Raw genomic sequence first — 21,363 nt, 5'->3', positions numbered from 1 at the left:
TAGACATAAACATAACACAATTTATGGATGAGGAAATCCAATTTCATGCTGTTTCAAACACATTTTTGTTTATTACATAACTACACTTCTCTATATATGAGATAGTGTATTACATGAAATAGATGTATGGGCATGAGATCTATCTGTGTGTCTACATAGGAATTATGAACATCGTCTCGTCGGCTACAAATGGAATTAACTCTATGATCTGTATTATATACTAGCAACATCCTGAGCACCTACTATATGATGACATCAGTGCATAATCTGCAGTTTTCACAGCTACCCCGAGGGTGGACAGCTGAGGTGTTCTGGATGAATAAAGACGCCAAGCAGTAGGTGAGCAAGGCCACAGGGAGCTTTAGAGTCACAGAGATTGGGGTTGAGTCCTGGCTCTTCTATTTATTAGCTCTAAGATCTCGGACAAATTACTTGGCTTCTGCCCATCCCAGTGGCATCTGTAAAATGGAATCAGTGATGACTAATTCACAGGACTGTCGTGAGGGCTGAATAATCTGATGTTTATAAAGTGCTTAGCACAGTGTTAGTGCCAATCAACAGTAGATATTATTTTTAAGTGCCTCCCTCTCTTGTGTCAATTTAATGACATTGTGGGAACCCATTCTCAAACTCATTATCCACTTGCTTCTCTTCTTAAGCACCGAATATAGACTGACTCTGGTACCCAAAAGTACCACACAATGAAGGATACAGACAAGGCCTGTGAGCTCTTCTCCCTTCTGTTCCCTGCTCCCTCCACTCACTCATGACAGTGATGCTCTCTCCCCACTTTTTAGAGTTCTGGGGGGGCCCTGTTTGAACCCCTCTATGGGCTATTTCTCCTCTCTGGCTTAGCTTTGGTATGTGAGAATTTAATTGAGCTTTGACAATGAATAAGATGCTTTGGGGGATGGAGGTGTTCAGTGTTATTCTTATGCCTGGCAGTTCTTAAATTTTTTCCCAATGCCCTAGCAATAATAACAACAACAACAGCAACAACAACAACAATAATAATTACAGAGCCTCCACCTAATCAGATCCAGAAGCTCAGCCACGATGAAGGGTTGTGAGATGGAGCCCCGCAGAGGGCTCAGTGTTCAGTGTGAGTCTGCTCGTGCCTCTCCCTCTCCCTTCTTGCACTCTTTCTCTCTCAAATACATAAGATCTTTTCCGGGGGATGGGTATTAAGGAGGACATGTGTTGTGATGCGCTCCGGGTGTTATACACAACTAATGAATCACTGAACACTACATCAAAAACTAATGATGTACTGTAAGTTGGGTAATTGAACATAATAATTAAAATAAAATAAAAAAGGAGGTCAGAAGGAGACAAAAAAAAGTGTTTGGTGCACATTGTTATGACATACAGTACTGCCCAAATTTCCCATGGATGTTTAGAGCAGTTTTATTCATAACTGTCAAAACTTGGAGGCAACCAAGAGGTGTTTCAGTAGGTAAATGAACAAGTAAATTGTGGTACATCCAGACAATGGACTATTATTCAACTGTAAAAATAAATGAGCTATGAAGCCATATAAAGACATGTAAGAAAGCCTAAATGCGTATTACTAAGTGAAAGACGCCAGTCTGAAAAGGCTCTATATTGCACAATTCCAACCCATATGACATTCTGAAAAAGGAGAAACTATGGACAAAGTAAAAAGATCAGTGGTTGCTAGGGGTTGAGGACAAGAGAATGAATAGGCAGAGCAGAGAGGATTTTCAGGGCAGTGAAAATACTCTGTATGATGCTGAATGATGGACGCATGTCATTATACATTTGTTGAAACCCATAAGACATACATCAAAAGTAAACAGTAATATAAACAGTGAACTTTGGGCAATAGTGACATATCAGTATAGGTTCATCAAATGTAACAAATGTACCACTCTGGTTAAGGATACTGATAATGGAAGAGGCTAGGCATGTGTGGGGGCAGTGGGTATATGGAAAATCTCTGTACTTTTCTGTCAATTTTACTCTCAACCTAAAATTGCTCTAAGAAACGTTTTAAAGCCAAAACTTTAGGTCACATGATTTTAATCACCTGACTTGTAAACTCTAAAAGAGAAAAGAAAGTGAATTTCATTGTCCATTGCCACATAGTTTTAACATCCTATATCAAGAAGGTGATATAACCACACAGAGAAAATTACTTAAAATAACTTTAAATCATAGAACACTGACTACATATCCCCCGTGGAATACATCTTAAGGATAAAACAAACCACGAAGAAGTATTCAATTTCATTCAATTAAATAGGTAGTTGGCATTCTTATTTTGAAACCATTATTTACACAGTTGTAGATCATGCAAATAAGAAATTACATCAACAGGGACCAAGTCTTTCAGAAAAAGATAAGTATAAAATCAAAGAAGTAAAAATCCTGTAATCACAAACTCAAATCAGAAATATTAGTGTGAAATAATGATCTACATTTCTCTGCCTGCAAAACTCAATATGATATAGCTTTAAAAACCAACACAGTGACGATCCCGGGCACCCTGATTGACAAGACTCTGGTCTCTAAAGTCTTACTGTTTCCCATTAGAAGGCACTAGGGCTTCCTGGAGAAATGGCTGATTCTAGGTCGGGATAGGAAATATACAACATGAGACCAAAACCTCTTATGCCAGAAAGCAAGAAAGCTCTGCAAAGTAGATGTTCAAATCTCTTACTATTTTTTACTCTTGATTTTTAGGATTTATCATATATAATCTGGATAAAATTCCTTTGTCAGATATACATACACACTGTGAATATTTTCCCCAGTGTGTTGATTTGCTTATACATTTTTAATGGTACCCTTTGATTAGCTGATTTTAATTTTGGTTAAGTCTCATTTATCACTTACAAAAATTGTTAGTATTTTTTTGTGTCCAGTCTAAAACAGTAATGCCTACCTCAATATATTCTCTTCTGTTTTCTTCAGGGGCTTTATGGATCAAAGACCTAAATGTAAAAGCTAGAACCATAAAGCTTCTGAAGAAAACAGAAGAAAATGGATAGATAAACCACAGACTGGAGAAAAATATTCACAGTACTTATATATGAAAATAGTATCCAGTATACATATAAATCACACAATATTGTAAAAAATGGGGAAAAGAATATTAAGGAGGTCACATGATATGATGAGCACTGGGTGTTATATGCAACTGATAAATTGTTGAACTCTACATCTGAAACTAATGATGTACTAGAAGTTGGCTAGTTGCATGTAAATAAAAAAGATACACAGATTATCCAAAATACAAGAAAAGGTGCTCAGTGTCTCAGCCATGAAGGAAATGTAAATTAAAACAACACTGAGGCACCACTTCAAACCTAGTAGATTTGTTAAAAGAAATATTGACAACCCCAAATACACTAAAGATGCCAAACTCCTGGAACTCTTATATGGTGCTGGTGTGAGTGGAAAATGATACTTTGGAGACCCGTCTGGCAGTTTCTTAAAAAGTTAAACCAACGTTTTCCCTATGTTCTAGCTATTCAATCTTGAGGTCTTTTTACCCAAGAGAAACCAAAACATATGTCCAAAAATGACTTTTCCATGAATACTCCTAACAGTTGCAAATTGGAAACCACCCAACTATTCCTTCAGCAGGAAAATGAATGAACAAATTCATCATATATTCACACAGTAGCATACTTCTCGGCAATAAGAAAGAAGGAGTTGCTGACACATACAACAACGAGGAGGAATGTAAAACATATTACTTGTGTTGAAAGAGTAAAGTATCTGAGATATGATTCCGTTTATGTGAAGTTCTAAGAAACAAATCATCAGAAATCAGAAAATGGTTGCCTGGAAGGGGTGGGGTGGGGTAGTGGCGGGAAATGATAGCAAAGGGGCGAAGAGGGATTTTTCAGGCAGCGGAAATGCTCAAATCGTGTTTTGGGAGGTGATTATAGGGATGTATATAACTGTGAAATCCATCACACTGAAGACTAATAATCTGTGTACTTTGTTGTATTAAAGAATATCTCAACAAAAACACATATAGAACAGGCAAACAAATCAATAATGACTGTAATGGGTTTAGACACATAAAATACATATTAAAAAAACAACAACTATGAGTCCATAATATTACTGGGGGAGAAAGAGCCCATTGGTCATCTTTGGAGGTTGCTATGGCACCAATTTATTACTCTAAAAATGTTTAAATGACAGGAAAGAATTAAGCATTTATCCTGCCTTTCCTGTTTGAACTGTATTTCAGAGTATCCAAATAGTTGGTGAGGGAAAGTTCCTTTTCAATAGGAGAGATCCAGCTTATAAATGCAGAATTAATGTAGAGTTTAAAAATCACCATTTCGTAGGCCTTAATGAAATAATGGATCTAGGCAATGATCATTAGTGGCTGCTCAAACCTTTAGGCGAAAGGTTGATGAGGAACATCTATAATGGACGAGTCGGGCTGACAACACACGAACCCACTGTTGAAACTTAACATCACAAAGTATGAAACAACCAGATGTTATATATCTCCTGATGTGATGTGATAGGAAGTTTACAGCATTACTTGACGTATTCTTACTGGGAAGGAAAGAAGGGAAGGAGGGAAGGAAGAAGGAAGGAAGCCAAGTCTAGTAAACTTTCTAGGTCTAATTACAGTGGTTCTCCCTTATCCACAGGGGATATATTCCAAGATCCTCGGTGGATGCCTGAAATTGCAGATTGTACTGAACCGTAGATATACTATGTTTTTGTTCTATGCAAACATACATAATGAGGAAGTTTAATTTATAAATTAGGCACAGTAAGAGATTACAAGAATAACTACTAATAAAATTTAAGAATTATATACACTGTAATAAAAGTTATGTGAGGGGGGGCCTGGGTGGCTCAGTCGTTAAGCATCTGCCTTCAGCTCAGGTCATGATCCCAGGGTCCCAGGATCGAGCCCTGCATCGGGCTCCCTGCTCAGCAGGGAGGCTGCTTCTCCCTCTCCCACTCCCCCTGCTTGCATTCCCTCTCTCGCTGTGTCCCTCTGTCAAATAAATAAATAAAATCTTTAATAAAAAAATAAAAATAAAAGCTATGTGAATATGGTCTCTCTCTCTCTCTGAAAATATCTGATTGTCCTGCACTCATCCTTCCTTCTTGTGTTGATGTGGGATGATAAAATCCCTATGTGATGAGATGAAGTGAGATGAGTGATACAGGACATCGTGACATAGCATCAGGCTACTACTAAAGCTAGTAGTAGTCAGGAGGATCACCTGCTTCCAGACCACAGTTGACCATGCGTAATGGAATCCATAGGAAGTGAAACTGCAGATAAGGGGGGACTTCAACACAGCGCAGAGAACATGGAGATTAGAAGGAATATAGTTTTTTTTTTTTTGGTTTTGTTTTGTTTTTTAAAGATTTTTATTTATTTATTGAGAGAGAGAGAGAATGGTAGAGAGAGAGCATGAGAGGGAAGAAGGTCAGAGGGAGAAGGAGACTCCCCGCTGAGCAGGGAGCCCGATGTGGGACTCAATCCTGGGACTCCGGGATCATGACCTGAGCCGAAGGCAGTTGCTTAACAACTGAGCCACCCAGGCACCCTAGAAGGAATATGTTAAAGACATCAAGAAGCATCAATCTGCTCAGAATCCAGATTGTGCAAAACTTTACTGGACAAATGACTTGGGGTCTTCAACAAATGAATGGTATGAGAATAATAAAGGTGAGGGGGAATGTTACAGATTAAAAGACATTTAAAGAAATCTATCAACCAAATACAGTGTGTGGATCTTGTTTGGATCCTTGTTTGAACAAAGCAACTGTGTGTGTGTATATGTGTGTGTGCGTGCATGTGCGCGCCCTTGTGCACACAAGTATGGACAGAGAGATCTCAAAGAATTTTGAGAAATGTTTTTGAGAAACATGGTCTGGGTATTGAATTTTACTAAGTGTAAGTTTATGTTGAGCCTATGCTGAAAAAAGTCTTTATATGTTAGCAATGCCCTCTGAAGTTTTTATAGTTGGGATGGTAGGATGTCTGGGGATTTGCTTTCAAAAAGCTGAGGGGCAGTAGCTGAAAAACACATAGCAAAATGTTGATATTTGTTGAAACTGAAAGATTAGTACATTTGGATTCATTAGACTGTTCTATTTTTGTGTATGTTTAAACTTTCCATAATAAAATGTTGAATTAAAATAAAAGAAATTAACATAAAACGTAATGACTGAATTCTTCATTCTCCAATTTGTTCTGAGGGGAAAAAATAGCAAGAGACAAAATAATCAAACCCCTCATCCACTCAGGGTAGAATTCCCAGCCCATACAAAATTAGCATTAAAGAATTTCAGAAACTCTATGGAGGCCATTTTATTCTACAACTGACATCACATTGCCGGCTGTCCTTCGGAAGGTCTCTTGAGGAAGATTTTTTGGTGTGGGGGTGTGTGTGTGTGTGTGTGTGTGTGTATGCACGCATGTGTGTGTTTTTTCAGCTTTCTACATATATGAGCTTATTTTGTCTTCTTTAAGGGGATGGCAATACATTTTAATAAAGACAGCAAAATGGCCCCGCTATCTAATGCCATAAACTGTTTAAATTAACTTCCTCTTGCTCTTACCATGTCCTATAAAGCACTCTTCTGCACCATGGTAAGAGCTAGAAGAGCAAGGTGTCACGACAGGTTTTAAATCTTTACAGATAGGTGGCTCATCAGCTGTTGTTCCGATGGGGAGTTTGTGGGGACCTCACCCTCTCCTTTTGGGAAGTGTCATAGAAACAAAGAGGCGAACACAGTGGGACTGGATGAGCAGCTAGGAAACTCACATATTTGCATGAAACTGAAGCATGGAGCAGAGATATGAAAATTCTAAACATCTTTAAAAAAACTAAAATCTTTTCCCAAAAATAGGCAGAAAAAGAGATGAAGAGTTCTTAGTTAAAAAAATCTTTTCATGTGTCTGTTGGCCATCTGTAAGTCTTCTTTGGAAAAATGTCTATTCAGGTCCTCTGCCCATTTTTAATCAGATTATTTGCTTTTTTGGTATTGAGTTGTCTAAGTTCTTTATATACTTTGGATATTAGCCTCTTACTGGATATATCATTTGAAAATATCTTCTCCCATTCAATAGGTTCTTGCCATTTGCAACAACATGGATAACTAGATGGTAGAATGCTAAGTGAAATAAATCAGTCAGAGAAAGACATATACCATATGATTTCATGCATATGGAGAACTTATGCAACAAAACAAACAAAAATAAAAAAGAGACAAACAAAAAACAAGACTGTTAAATAGAGAAAACAAACTGGTGGTTGCCAGAGAGGAGGTAGGTGGAGGGACGAGTGAAATAGACATGGGATCAAGAGTACTCTTACCATGATGAGCACTGAGTAACATACAGAATTGTTGAATCATTATATACCTGAGATTAATAAGCACTGTATGTTAATTATATTTCAATAAAACAATAATGACAATAATGCTATTTTCCTAACTCTTCCATAGGCCACAGGCTCTAACCATAAAAGGGGTCACCATGCCCTAGCTCCTTTAAGTCACCCCAAGTCCACAGCACCACAGTCCAGCAGACCCCCGAGCAGGACAGTGCCCTTGCACTGGAACCTTCTACCTGCTCACACTCCTGGCCGGGGCTCCATCCCACGCCTACGTTCCCTTTGACATCTCACTGCCAGGTCACAGGGAACCGCTACGCCTCAAACCCAACGTTTTTAAAATGGAACTCCTCAAGTTCCCACCTAGAGACCTTCCTCTGTGCCAGTGTTCACTAAGTGAGTCTACCCCGTAGCTGGGAAGGATGGGAAGCACCCTCCACATTCACTTCTCATTCATTCTTCATGTTCAGTCACCAACCAGGTACTGTTACTCATACCTCCCGGATGGCACTCGTCTCCACCTCCTCCTTTCCATGCCTCCTGAAGGACCAACTTTGCGAACCCACACATGCTCTTCTCTCAGCTGCCATAAGCTCACTCTCTTGGTTTTTCTCTTATTCTGGCCCACGTCTTCTCAGTCTCCTTTCCAGTTGCTCTTTTCATGCCTTAAATGTTGTTTTCTGGACTTCTGTCTTGTCCTTTCTTCTCCTTTCTCTAAACAACCTCCTCCCTCTCACGACTTCAAATATGATCTATGGACCAAAATGCCCAAGGCTACTCCAGGCCTAGGCCTCTCCTTAACTTAAGCCCTATACAGCCAACTGCCTCCTGGATAAACTTGGGTGTTTCAGAGACTCAACAGAAAGCACTGCCTTTCTGCCTTCTCCCAAACCTCCTCCAATGTTGTTCCTTATCTCAGTAGCACCAGCATTTCCCAGTTGCTAGAGCTAGGAATGTGGGAGCTGGCCTTGACCCTCCCCCCCAACTTCCCGCCATTCCCTTCATACACTCAGTCTTCCTCTTATACTGTCTCTTCTACTTTCTGAATTTGTTCATGCCTCTCCCAGTGCCCCAACCATAGTCCACATTCCCTCACTGAGGCTTCCTTCCTCTGAGTCTACTCAGCTTTATAATCCATTTTCCACGTGGCAGTCATAATGATCATTAAAAAAAAAAAGAAAAAGTCAGATGACCTCACTTCCCTTAAATCCCTTCCAAGGAGCTGGGTGATGGGTACATGGGACTACACATACACGTGTATATATATATATCTTTTTTATTTTTTCAAAAATTTTTTTCAAAATGTGCACAGCGGCCCTTAAAGAAAAGCCAAATTCTTGTTTACAAGTCCCCATAAGCCAAGCCCCACCCAGACTGTTGTCACCACACCCAACATGTTTCCTTCTTCCTTTCTCTGCTCCACACATCTGGAACTCCTGCAGTTTCTAGAATATTTCCCTGTCAGAATTCCAAACCTTTGCACATACTATTCTCTCTGCCTGAAATATTATTTTTCTCTGTTGTAACACCTTATTGAGGCATGACTGACATATAAAAAGTTGTCCTTATTTAATGTATACACCTTGATGAGTTTGAAGATATGTATACACCTGTGGAACCATCAACACAATCTATGCTATAACATATCTATCACCTCCAAAAGTTTCCTCCCACACTCTTTACTTATTATTATTACTATTAGTATCATTATTATTTTGTGACAAGAACACTTAAATCATAAGATCCTCTCAAGAGATGCAGAAAAGCATTTGACAAAATTCAACATCTGTTTATGATAAAAAAAACTAAACAAATTAGGTATAGAAGAAATGCACCTCAACATAATAAAGCCCATATATGATAATCCCAGAGCTAATATCATACTCAATAGTGAAATGCTGAAATCTTTTCTTCTAAGATCAGAAATAAGGCAAGTGTGTTCACTTTCACCACTCCTATTCAACCACTGAAAGTCCTTGCCAGAGCAATCAGTCAGGAAAAAGAAATAAAAGGCATCAAAACTGAAAAGGAAGTAGTAAAATTTTCTCTATTTGCAGATGACATGATTTTATATAAAGAAAATGTAAAGACTTCACCAAAAAACTGTTAGATCTAATCAATGAATTTAGTAAAGTTCCAGGATACAAAATTAACATACAAAAATCAGCAGTATTGCTATATACTAACAATGAATTGTCTGAAAAAAGAAATAAAGAAAATGATCCCATTTACAATAGCATCAAAAACAATAAAATACTTGGGAATAAACTTATCCAAGGTGGTAAAAGATCTCTACTCTGAAAACTATGAGACAATGATGAAAGAAATTGATGAAGACACAAATAAATGAAAATATATCCCATGTTCATGGATTGAAAGAATTAGTATTGTTAAAATGTTCATACTACCAAAAGCCATCTATAGATGCAATACAATCCCTATCAAGATTCCAATGGCATTTTTTGCAGAAGTACAAAAAAAATCCTAAAATTTATATGAAACTACAGAAGACCCCAAATAGCCAAAGCAATCCGGAGAAGAAAGTACAGAGCGAGAAGCATCACATTTTCTGATTTCAAGCTATACTATAAAACTATAGCAATCAAAATGTGTGACAGAGGCATAAAAACAGACAGACAGAGCTACAGAATAGATTGAGAGCCCAGAAATAAACGCCAACATATATGAACAACTAATATTTGACAAGGGAGCCAAGGGTACTCAAAAGAGAAAAGACAGTCTCTTAAATGGTGCTGGGAAAATTGGATACTCACACATAATAGAAAGAAACGAGACCCCTATTTTACACCACTCACAAAAATTAACGTAAAATGGATTAAAGACTTAAATGTAAGACCTGCAACCATGAAACTTCTAGAAGAAAACAGAAAAGAAGTTCCTTGGCATGGGTCTTGGAAAAGATTTCTTGGATATGACACCCAAAGCACCAGCAACACAATAGAAAATAAACAAGTGGGACTAGATCAACCTAAAAAGCTTCTGCTCAGCAAAATAAGCAATCAACAGAGTGAAAAGACAACTATATCTGATAAGGGGTTAACATCCAAAATGTATAAATAACTCATACAACTCAGAAGAAAAAAGTCAATAAACGGGCAAAAGACCTGAATAGACATTTTTCCAAGGAAGACATATGAAAGGCCAACAGGTACATGAAGTTATGATCAACATCACTAGTCATCACAGAAATGCAAATCAAACCACAACAAGCTAGCACCTCATGCCTGTTAGACTGGTCATCAGCACGATGACAAGATAAAGGGATCCCTTCTGCACTGTTGGTAGGAATATAAATCAGTGCACCCAGTATGGAAAAGTAGGGAGGATCCTCAAAAAATTTAAGACTAGAACTACCATAAGACCCAGCAATTCCACTTTGGGGAATATATCCTAATGAAATGAAAAGGCTAACTTTAAGAGATGTAGGCGCTTCCATGCTCATTAGCAGCATTATTTACAGTAGCCAAGACATGGAAACAACCTAAGTATTCATCAACAGATAAATAAAGAAATTTATTATATATTTTATTTATTATTATACATAATAATATATGTATTATTTATATATTTGTAAATTTATATGTTTATAAATTTATTATATATATAATAGAATATTATTCAGGCATAAAAAATGAGGAAATCCTGCCATTTGTGACAACATGAAAGCATTATGTACCTTGAGAGAGCATTATGCTACATGACTTAAGTCAGACAGAGAAGACAAATACTGCATGATCTCACTTACATGCAAAAATCTAAAAAAAAGCAAGCAAACTCTTAGAAAAAAAAGATCAGATTTGTGGTTACCAGAGGCAGGGGGTAGGGGAAAGGGGAAAGGTAGTCAAAAGATACAAACTTCCAATGGCAAGATAAATACGTACCAGGGATGTCATGTACAGCACGATGACTTAGCACTGTTCTACGATTTACATGAAAGTTGTTAAGGGAGTAAATCCCAAGAGTTCTCATCACAAGGAATTTTTTTTTTTGTCTTCTCTTTTTATTGTACCTATATAAGAGGCTAAATAAACTTACTGCAGTAAACATGTCACAAAATATATAATTCAAACCATCATGCTGTACAACTTAAACTTATACAGTGACATACGTCAATTATATCTCAATAAAATAAATTAATTTAAAAAACCCACAACATCTACCCTCTTAGCAAATGCTGAAGTACACCATACAGGCATTATGATGTCCAGGGAGTCTCTAGGACTTACTCATCTCACCTAACTGAAACTGCCTGGAATATTCTTACTCCCACACTCCACACCCACTCCTTCTTTGCCTATTTAAATTCACCTTATTTTTGAAGTCTTAAACATCATTCCCTCAGGGAGGCTCTTCCCAACTCCCTAGACTAAGTTATATTCCCTTGCTAGATTCCCCCATACCATCCTCCCAGCCTGTCTTTTCATACTGAACACACTGGAAGTTATTAAATGAATGGTTTTTCTGCCTGACCATAAATTTCATGGAAGTCGAAACCATGTCAATCACTGCGGTACCCCCAGTGACACCCTGCTAGAGCACAGAAGGCACTCAACATGGCTCCTTTCTATTCAAAAGCGTGCCATTGAACTGCTGCCCACCTAAAACATATGCATCTTGATTAAAGGCCAGTGCAGGAAACCCCAAGGCCAACCCTATCCCCAAATGACCAGGAGCTTCACCCTGAATTTTATCACAGATATACTCTAATCCTGCACAAGGAAGACATTCACATAGCCAGACATGACCAATGCCAGCAGGAAAGGGAGAACCAAAGACTCAAACAATCTAAGGAGGAGGAAAACTGAACAGAGCTGATGGTCTGGTCCCCCTCCCCCCAGGAGTGACCATTATCCAAATCACAACATTCACTAGATGTGGTAACTTGAGCCCAAGAGTTCTAAATCGAAGACGAAAGTCACAGGCTTCTAGACATCAGGGCTCTGGATGGGTCTCAGAGAGGGCAGGGGGAATTTTGATGGTGAAGAGGGGTGCTGGATTAGGAGTCCCAAATGGATGGAGTAGTGGCTGGGATGGGGATCATGGCACCAGTCAGAGGTGGTCTCATGTTCCTGCTTGACCGAAGACATTCATTTTCTCTTGCCCTCAGATGTTATCACTCCTGGTCCTCACACTTTCAGACTCCATCTGGGACTATATGTACATCAGCCCCCCGGTTCTCAGGCCTTCAGAGTTGGGTTGAATTATACCACCAGCTTCACAGAGACAAGAGACAAGGTGGGAAGCAAAACTGTGAGCAAGAGACCAGTGTGAATGGGATATTCCATGTTCACTTGGGGGCCTGGGGCTTCGGCCACCCCCAGACAGCCTATAATTGCTAAATGACCACTTTGAAGGAGGCAATCCTTCAAATCTGCTGCCATTGTTACCCTAATTGGCTCAGGAACTATGACGGCCAGCGCCTGGGGGTAACCCTGCAGGTCTTCAGTGTCTTGAACTCAAATGGCCTGGGCTGGGCAAGATGGCAGGGATGCCACCCTTGGGCCCACGTGGGTCATGAGAATGGCATCCAAATGCCTTAGGAAAATGGTGTGGCCCGGGAACACCATGCACTGTGAAGCCAGCAGCTGCAGCAGCCAGATCAAACTCTGTCATTTAAGCACATTATTGTCACTCTGAGCAAATTCAAATACACACATCCTTTGCCCATCACTCACCATGGCAAGAGTCTGAATCTTAGTAGCCACTGTTGGGGAGCCTCCGGTGAGAGCTGCACCAAAGGGAAAGCCCTGGGGCTCGAGTGGGCCAGGTGAGAAGGTTATCACACCTCTGCCTCCCCATACCCTCTAGTTTACTGACCTGCATCACGAATCACTGGTCTCACAAATATTTACCAAAATGTACACATACAGTCCTTGAGGTTCCCGATCAAGCAAAGATGTTTTTCTGAGAGTCTGAGGATCCGATAACATCTTTTCTCTTGTCCTTCTTTAGGAATGGCTGCCCGACAGGATTCAGTAGACTCGGGTGTCACCCTTTTCTACAAGGCTTCAGAATAAGATAGTACCTTTTCTTCCCAGAGAAGTCTGATAGATTGGAGAAATCTAAAAACATCTGATTTTACACCACTTAAAAGTAATCTATCTGGTCCTGCTCTCCTTGGAGAATTTTTTTTTCTCTCTTCCCATTTAGACATGTTACAATAATATGCCTTGTTAATAGTTTCTGATTAATGTTACTCAGAACAAGATGAAACCTTTCATTTCTAATCTCATTTATTTTCTCAGTCCTGAAAAGCTCCCCCCACCCTTCCCTGTAGTGATTGTTTTGGTCACAGGCAAGCTGCCTTTCACCTAAGCAACAGCCTTAGAGTCAACCCTGCTGGGTGTTTTTCCCTGAACCACAGTAAGACTTTACGTTTTTATCCTTGTGATACATCTTTACTTACTGAGGATGGAATTAAAAAGTAACAAAAAATTTTAAAGAAGAGTTAGAAAGACTGCAGATGGACTTATTTCTTGGTGAAAAAAAATCACAAAGAAAGATAGTGCTCTCATATTAAAATTTTCCTACTTAACTGAAGCATAAGATTCAGGGTCATTTCTTTTTTTTTAAAAAAGATTTTATTTATTCATTTGAGAGAAACCAGTGAGCAAAGCAAGAGAGAGAACATGAATGGGGGGCAGGGCAGAGGGAGAGGGAGAAGCAGACTTCCTGCTGAGCAGGGAGCCCGACACACAGGGCTCGATCCCAGAACCCTGGGATCATGACCTGAGCTGAAAGCAGACGCTTGACTAACTGAGCCACCCAGGCGCCCCTATTTTGCATCATTTCTTATAGGTTAGTTTGTATAATTGTATATGTGTGTGCTATATGAAAATTATATATGTGTATGGGTCCATTTGTGTATATTAAACAAAGCTCTGATTTTTTTTCAAGCAATGGGGATGGCTTTCTTAACAATGTATTTATTATTCATTTAATGTGTGTTCTGAGTGGCATAAAACAGCACGAAATGAAAGAGAATGAATATAGTTTTTAAAACACAGATTACTTCATGTAAAAAATCAGAAATCCCACAGTCTCCTGGTCCAAACACCTGCCCGTGAATTTCATGAGGAAGTGAGTGCTGATACCCAAGGGGGCCCAGGCTGTGTGGGCTGGGGGACAGGGACAGCAGTGGCTGTGAGCAACAGCCAGAGGAAGGCCCTGAAAGACATGGATCCTTACCTGAGCTGCTTTCTGAGGAGAGGTATGTATTTGCCAGGAAGCAGGCTAAGGTTGGGGTGTTGACCAGTGGCTCTCTAACTTGGGTGTGTAACAGAATCAGTTGGCAGGCTTGTTAAAATACAGGTTGCTGAACCACTGCCCAGAGTGTCTGATACAGTAGGTGGGACACGGGGCCCAGGAATCTGCATTTGTAACAAGTTCCCAGATGAGGTTAATGTAGCTGGTCAGGGACCACCCCATGAGAACCACAGAATACTGTGTAGACAGCAGCTACGTGGACCCTGAGCACCGGCTGTGGTCTTGATGGCACCAACAGCACTCAACTCCTGCTTTAAAAACTGGCAGAAAACCAAGGCTTCTATAGAGTCGGCCCACAGCTCGCAGGACGACATGATCCACGGGCAACAAGGCATAAACATTCCCACATCTCCAGCGTGGATGCTGGATATGCCTGGGTACACAGTAAGAGGCAGGTGATCACACAGGAGGGTGGCATCCATGCTCCGATCCATCTGAAGCTCTCATAAAGACGTGCAGAGAACAGCCAGGAGCTGAACTGAAGTGAAGCCAAGGCTGGGAGCGGGCTCCGTGAACTGCTCACTGCAGCCTGTTCATAAGGAGCATGTGGAGTAGAACTCATTGGCCCCTGAGCTGGTTGGTGGTACATAGGCTTTGGTAAACGGGGCTCTGCTTCAGGATGGAAACCGGTGAGCCCCCTGGCCCCCTGGCCCCCTTCATGGAGGGGGCCAGCCCCACAGGACCATCACCACCATCACCACTGAGCCTGGCAGAGCCCCACACACAGACCTTTGCAAGGTCCAAGTCACTGCAAAGCAAATGCTTTTGCAAGTGTGGGTAGACAAACATCTTAGCGAGCCTTAGCACTGAATTCTGCTGTCACAGCTTCGGTTTTCCCCAGAACACAGTGGGCAGTGGCAATCGAATCTGGGAGTCCCTCCTGTCCTCAGAACCCCCCCCCACCTGTGCCCCTGGCTCCACTGGGGCAGTGCTTCACCCATCATCTGGTTCTCCCCTCTGTGGGTGATGTCTTACTTTTCATGGGCTTCCTTCTAACAGCATAGAGAGACCTCCAAATCTCTCTGCTCTTAAAAAAAACCAACAACAAAACCTTCACTCTCTCAATGTGGGGCTTCTGTCAGCTCATTTCTTTCACGGACAGGTACCTGCAACAAGTTATCACAGATTCCTAACACTCACTCAGACATGGATCTAATGGACACCTATGGAGCCATGTGCCGAGCACGGTTCTACGTGCTTGGGACACAAAGGGGAGCACATCAAAGATCTGGACCCCGTAAAGCTTGCAATCTAGTGAGGGCAAGGTCGAGAAAAACAATACTCATAATAAATAAGAAAATTCTATGGCATGCTAGAGGTCAGCGAGAACTTAAAAAAAAAAAAAAAGCAAAACAGCACAAGGAGAGAGAAGGTGAGAGCAAGGTGGCGGTCTAAGTTGCAGGCCAAGTTCAACATGCTGGGCCCAGATCTCTTCCTTCCGTTAAATTCCAAATGGATGAATGACAAGTATATTCACTATAATAACATATGCACGGGCTTTTTAATTGCGGGGCTTTACAGAGAAACCCTATGCAAATTCCATCAAGGAAAGAACCCAGCCTGACACTGAGAGCAAGAGGAAGTCTTCGAAAGGGAGTGGTCTGAGGAGGCAGGGAACGTCCTCACCACCCCCTTTCACAGATGGCCATTACATCACGAGGGCACGACGCCTTTCATTTCCACAAAGGGGGATCGAGGGTCGATGAGGGGCTGATGGAAGGTATAGAGCAGTGAGGGATACACGAGTGAGACAGGATGCAAAGAGCAGGCGTTGACTAGGGCAGGAGATCTGTCCTGGGTGTTGTTGCCTGGTAGAACAAAAATGAGAATGTGGTGGAGAGAGGCCAAAGAGATTCAGTGAATTTTAAATCTTACAATTGTGTCCTGAGTGGCTTCCAACAAGCCTCCTTCCCAGGGGCTCAGGTATGCAAAGGTTCAGGACAAAGGGCAGTGGACACAGAGGCCCCAGCTGGGGGTCTCCCCAGCACCCGCTCTTTGTGGTATGGATGCAGACATACTAGTTAAGTGGTTACTGTGTCTCAAGGAACCTCCCCGCCCCGCTCCAACTCCTGGCTGGGGCTCATTTATCTTAACTCCACAACAAAGAGGTCGGAATGCATCAATGTGGCCACCTTGCATTTTTTCTACCCTGGAATTCATTTTTTGAAACAAAATCTCAAGCAGAACACAGCACAACTGAGCCTTGGAAAACATGGGGGCTTAGGGCGCTGACCACCTGCGTGCATGCAGCCAAAAATCCATGTGTAACTCTTGACTTTCCAGAAACTTAACTACTCCTAGCCCACTGTTGTTGACCAGAAGCCTCACCACTACCATAAACAGCCGATGAATGCATACTTGGTGTGTTATGTGTATTATGTACTATGTTATGTACAGAAAAAATCTGATTAAGAAGATCATAAGGCAGAGAAAATACATTTACAATACTTTACCGTATTTATTGAAAAAGACTGCATATGAGTGAACCCGTGCAGTTCAAACCCGGGTTAAGGGTCAACCACGTACAAGTTATCTAACAGTGAGGCTGATGTGGGCTGGGGGCCCAGCAAGAGGACCATTCTGCCTCTTTGTCATTCCCATTCCCCATCCTCCTCCTTAGAAGCATTTCTAAGGAAAGGAAAGGTGCCAGGGAACACGGTCCTTCTCTTTTCTAGCCTCTTAACGATTCTCTGATGTACACAAATTGTCAAAATGCATCCAATGGAAATACTCACTAAGGAGATAACCTAATTTTAAGAACAAGTTAAGGAAAGAAGAAAAACTGGATGGAAGTGGGAACCAGATTCTCCGGCTCATGTCCAGAGTGGGTCACCAAAGCATGAAACGATGGTCAACCTTTGGAGAAGGGAAAGCCCAGGGTCCCCCTGCCTAAAGAGGGTGACAACCCGCTGGCACATTCTCAAGAGCGGGAATGGGTGAATTGCTCCTGCCACTCACCAGTGAAAGAAGCTTTAAATACACATTAAGGATGACCAGGCAGCTCTGCTCACAAACATGAATGAATCATGCACAAACCTTGATTCCAAGTTCGATATTTTCTCCCCCATACACGTCCATCCCAGGGTCAAGAAGACCGATTTCACCGAAGAACTTCCTGTTGACCACGAAGGAGCAGCCAATCATGGCTGGCGTCCTGTAGGAGCGAGAAAGAAGTCAGAATCAGCTGACATATATATGATTCAGCCACGAGAAAGAAGGAAATCCTGCCATTTGCAACACCCGTGGACCTTGCAGGCATCAGGCTGAGAGAAGTCAGAGAAAGACAAATACTGTATGTTCTCACTTATATGTGGCATCTAAAAAAGCCGAATTCATAGAAACAGAGTAGAATGGTGGTTACTGGGGGTTAGGGGCTGGGGGAATCGGGGAGATGCTGGTCAAAGGGTCTAAACGTGCAGTTCGAAGATGAGTATGTTCTGGAGATCGCATGCACAGCATTGTGATTATTGTCAAGAATACTGCACCCCATTCTTCAAAGTTGCTAAGAGACTAGATCTTAAATGTTTTCACTACAAGGTGAAAGAAAATTATGTGATGCGAAGGAGGTGTTAGCTAATGCTTTGGGGGTGATCATACTGCCATATATAACGTACCAAATCAATAGATTATACCCAATGTTAGATGTCAATTATATCTCAATTTAAAAAAAAAAGGAGGAGCTAAAGCCATTAAGGTGACATATCAGAAACCCCTCTGCAGGCACCGTCCTGACAGGTGCTGGGTTTCACTCTGGCAAATCGAGAAACTTCCCTGAAGTTCTCATTTCCCACACTCACACTTTCCATGAAGCTCTGTTTTAGCTTCAGACAAATTAGGGTACCCAGAGCATCCAGCGGCGACCTGGCTTCTGGGTAGCTCACACAGGACGGTCTCACATGACCCATGGGGTCTGCAAGCATGAGGATGGTTCTCATGGCACATCTGGTAACAGCTATGTGACAGGATGAGCATCCCAGGGCAGTCACAGAGAAGCTCAGAGGTAAGGACCGAGAAGAGAAGAAGACTCATCCAGGAGACCACTGGTGCCCAGGGAGAGGCCACCTCAGCCTGCTGGGAAGAGTGCCCGGGAGGAAAGATGAAAAGTATTGGCAGGGTGGACTGTGACCATAAAGTCTGGAAACAAAGATCTGTACTTTGTTTTTGAATATATTAATCCCCTTGATTATTTCTTCTAGCATGGGCCACAGGCTAATGAGGGACAGCACACCAAGTCAGAGCTGAGGCCCAGGGAGATCTGGTGCCCTGAGTCACAGGGTGGGTGGGGCTCAGGACCCACCCAATCTTAAAGTCCACTCTACTCTCCAGAAAAGGCTCCAAGGAGGAGTGGGCAAATCCCTGAGCTGCCAAAGGCCAGAAATGCTGTTAAGATGCTTTCCGGAGGAAAAGAGACAGGAAGGCCAGTGAAACTCCCCTGGGGCCACCAGGAAGCTGTTCATGAGGTGGAATTCTCTCGAGCTGAACCGTAAACCTCCACGTCAGATCCTCATTTGCTCCTGATTTTGAGCTTGACTTTCACCTTAATATCCAGATTTCCGACCCCATGGAACACCTCTTGGAACCCATGTGGTAGAGCAGTGGAGGGGCACACCAGAAGAATCAGTGCTCAGCGCTGAGTGGAGCAGTTTGAACGCTGATGTTGCCACTGAGACCCACACTTGTGTGATGTTAATGGAATGTTCTGGATCCCAGTTAAGTCCCTATGGAGTATCGCTGTGCAAAGAGATGCAACGTTCACAAAGGAGGGGTTCAGTGAAGATTGTTCCTCTGCCCTCTCATTGGGAAGCCCACCCATAATGTTTTCTCCAGAAATCCCATACCAATCACAGCCCTGTACATGGGGTGTGGCCTTCCACAGGTGCCACGCGGGCCACACCAGGGAGAGGAGGTGCTTCACTTGTTGATCCTCTCCTCCTAGCCCTGCGCCCCTCAGAGACAGGCAGCTGACCCCAAACATGAAAAGTACCGTGTGAGCCCGACCCCTGGCATCAGTCAACTGAACCAGGAATGAGCACTAAACCCAAACTGGGTCAATCAAATCATGTTTTTCCTGAGGAAAAATTTGGAGTCAGGAGGGTTCTGGAAGTGAGAACCACATGGTCTCTTTCATCTGTAGGACTCAGGGTGTCATTTTGGGACGGCTGCATTGGCCTCCGTGTGCACGTGCATGATTGTGCAGAGGAAGGAAGCAGATGCATGGTGGAGGTGTGAGGCCGTGGTGAGGGACAACCTGGTGACTTTGGCCCCCCATCAGCTGACAGGCCTGGTTCTGCCCTCTGCCCCCTGGGGTCATGCGAGAGCCCCCCCACCCCGAGTCTCTGTGTTCTATCTCCTTGACTCAAACCGTGTGGAATAGGTTTCTGTTCTTCCCAACCAATGATGGGAACACATGCTATCTCCTCCTACTTATGATCGTGGCGGGGGAGGGAGGATGTTTTATCACGCAGCCACAGGGGAGCAAACTGCAGGGAAGAGTCATTCTGGGGGAGCTAAGCGCCAGGGTCCACCCAAGTGAGAGAGAAATGCCATCAATGGGAGGTGACAGGGGTCTGCAGAGGAGGGGGGAACAGGAGGCCGCACCAGGAACACCTCAGTTTTCTTGAGGGCAAGTGCTGAGCACATCAAAAAACTCTGATAAGCTGGAACAATCTCCCCAAAGCCTGTGCTTAGCATCTAGAAATTCCCAACATTAACATACATACATAATTAAGATCCTGCCCCAAGATGCTGTACTTTCTAGCCCCTCAAGGGTAAGCGAGGCTGTTGAAACCAGATGGCACCGGCACTCAACACACACCCTCGAAGGGGTGGCTTGGGATAAAAGGATGTTTCTCAGAGATTGGCTCGGGGACCCACGTGCACCAGCATCACCAGGATGGTTTTTAGAAAATGCAGACTTGTGAGTGCAGCCGAGAATTGTGCAACCAGGTTTCCAGAGACGGGACTCAGGGACTTGGGTCTGTAGCAGCAGACCCATCCTGTGGAGCCATCTGCTCCTGGATCGGTCAGGTGTCCGGGGGCAGAGAAGTTAGCCCCCTGGTTTCTTATTCCCAGGAGCAGAGCAGGCACCGGCTGGCTACTGGTGAACAAATGAGTGACTATAACACAGCTGGGTGGTCGCCCCTGGTGGGGAAGGGCTCCGTGATGTCTCAGGGGCACAATGGGTGAACTGGCCCAGACCCCAAGGACAGCAAGGAGGCACGCTGTAGCTCGGGCTGACCAGGAGGGGCGTGAAATGGAGGAGGAGATGAGGAGCAGAGATGCAGGGAGGAGGAGGAAGTGGGGGAGGGGTGAAGAGGAGGGAGGGTGGGCTTCGAAGCACAAAGCTTTCACTGTCAAGGAGGGTAGACAGGCTGCTTGTTCCTTCCAGATCCCTCTCGGATCGCCCTTTGGGAAACATCCTTCCCTGTCAAGCAGCGTGATATTTTAGTATAACTGGCTTCATCTGGGTGGTTTTTTTGCCTGCGGGTGGCGGGGAGAGAAGAATTCACAGGAGCTGCCCTGGGTCCCCTCTCTGCTCGTCACAGCTCTGTTCCGCAGAGTCAACTCGGTTCCCTACCAGGAGCCCTAGGATTCCTCACGACAGAACGGAGAAGTCCCCAAGGGCTTCCTCGTTGGAACCAGGCCTCAGCAGCTGAAAGCAGGCCCTGGTGTGCCTCCTGGGCTGGCCGTCAGAAGCTGAAGGTGAAGGGCGGGGGGG

General features: G+C 42.9%; 1 protein-coding gene across 1 annotated transcript in view; it reads right to left on the bottom strand.

Moving 5' to 3' along the window:
• The window catches only part of GALNT17 (polypeptide N-acetylgalactosaminyltransferase 17), a 453,103-nt gene that overhangs the window by 93,811 nt on the left and 337,929 nt on the right, over positions 1-21,363 (bottom strand). The window contains exon 6 of the mRNA XM_025864642.2: positions 17,682-17,799. Within this exon, the coding sequence (XP_025720427.1) occupies positions 17,682-17,799 (118 nt within the window). The remainder of the gene's footprint in view (positions 1-17,681; positions 17,800-21,363) is intronic.

The sequence above is a fragment of the Callorhinus ursinus genome, unplaced genomic scaffold (genome assembly GCF_003265705.2).
Source record: "Callorhinus ursinus isolate GAN/ISIS: 27379988/994484 unplaced genomic scaffold, GSC_fseal_2.0 scaffold55, whole genome shotgun sequence".
Classification (NCBI taxonomy): domain Eukaryota; kingdom Metazoa; phylum Chordata; class Mammalia; order Carnivora; family Otariidae; genus Callorhinus; species Callorhinus ursinus.
The sequence above is the reverse complement of the archived record's forward strand: the minus strand, read 5'-3'. Positions and strand labels throughout refer to the sequence as shown.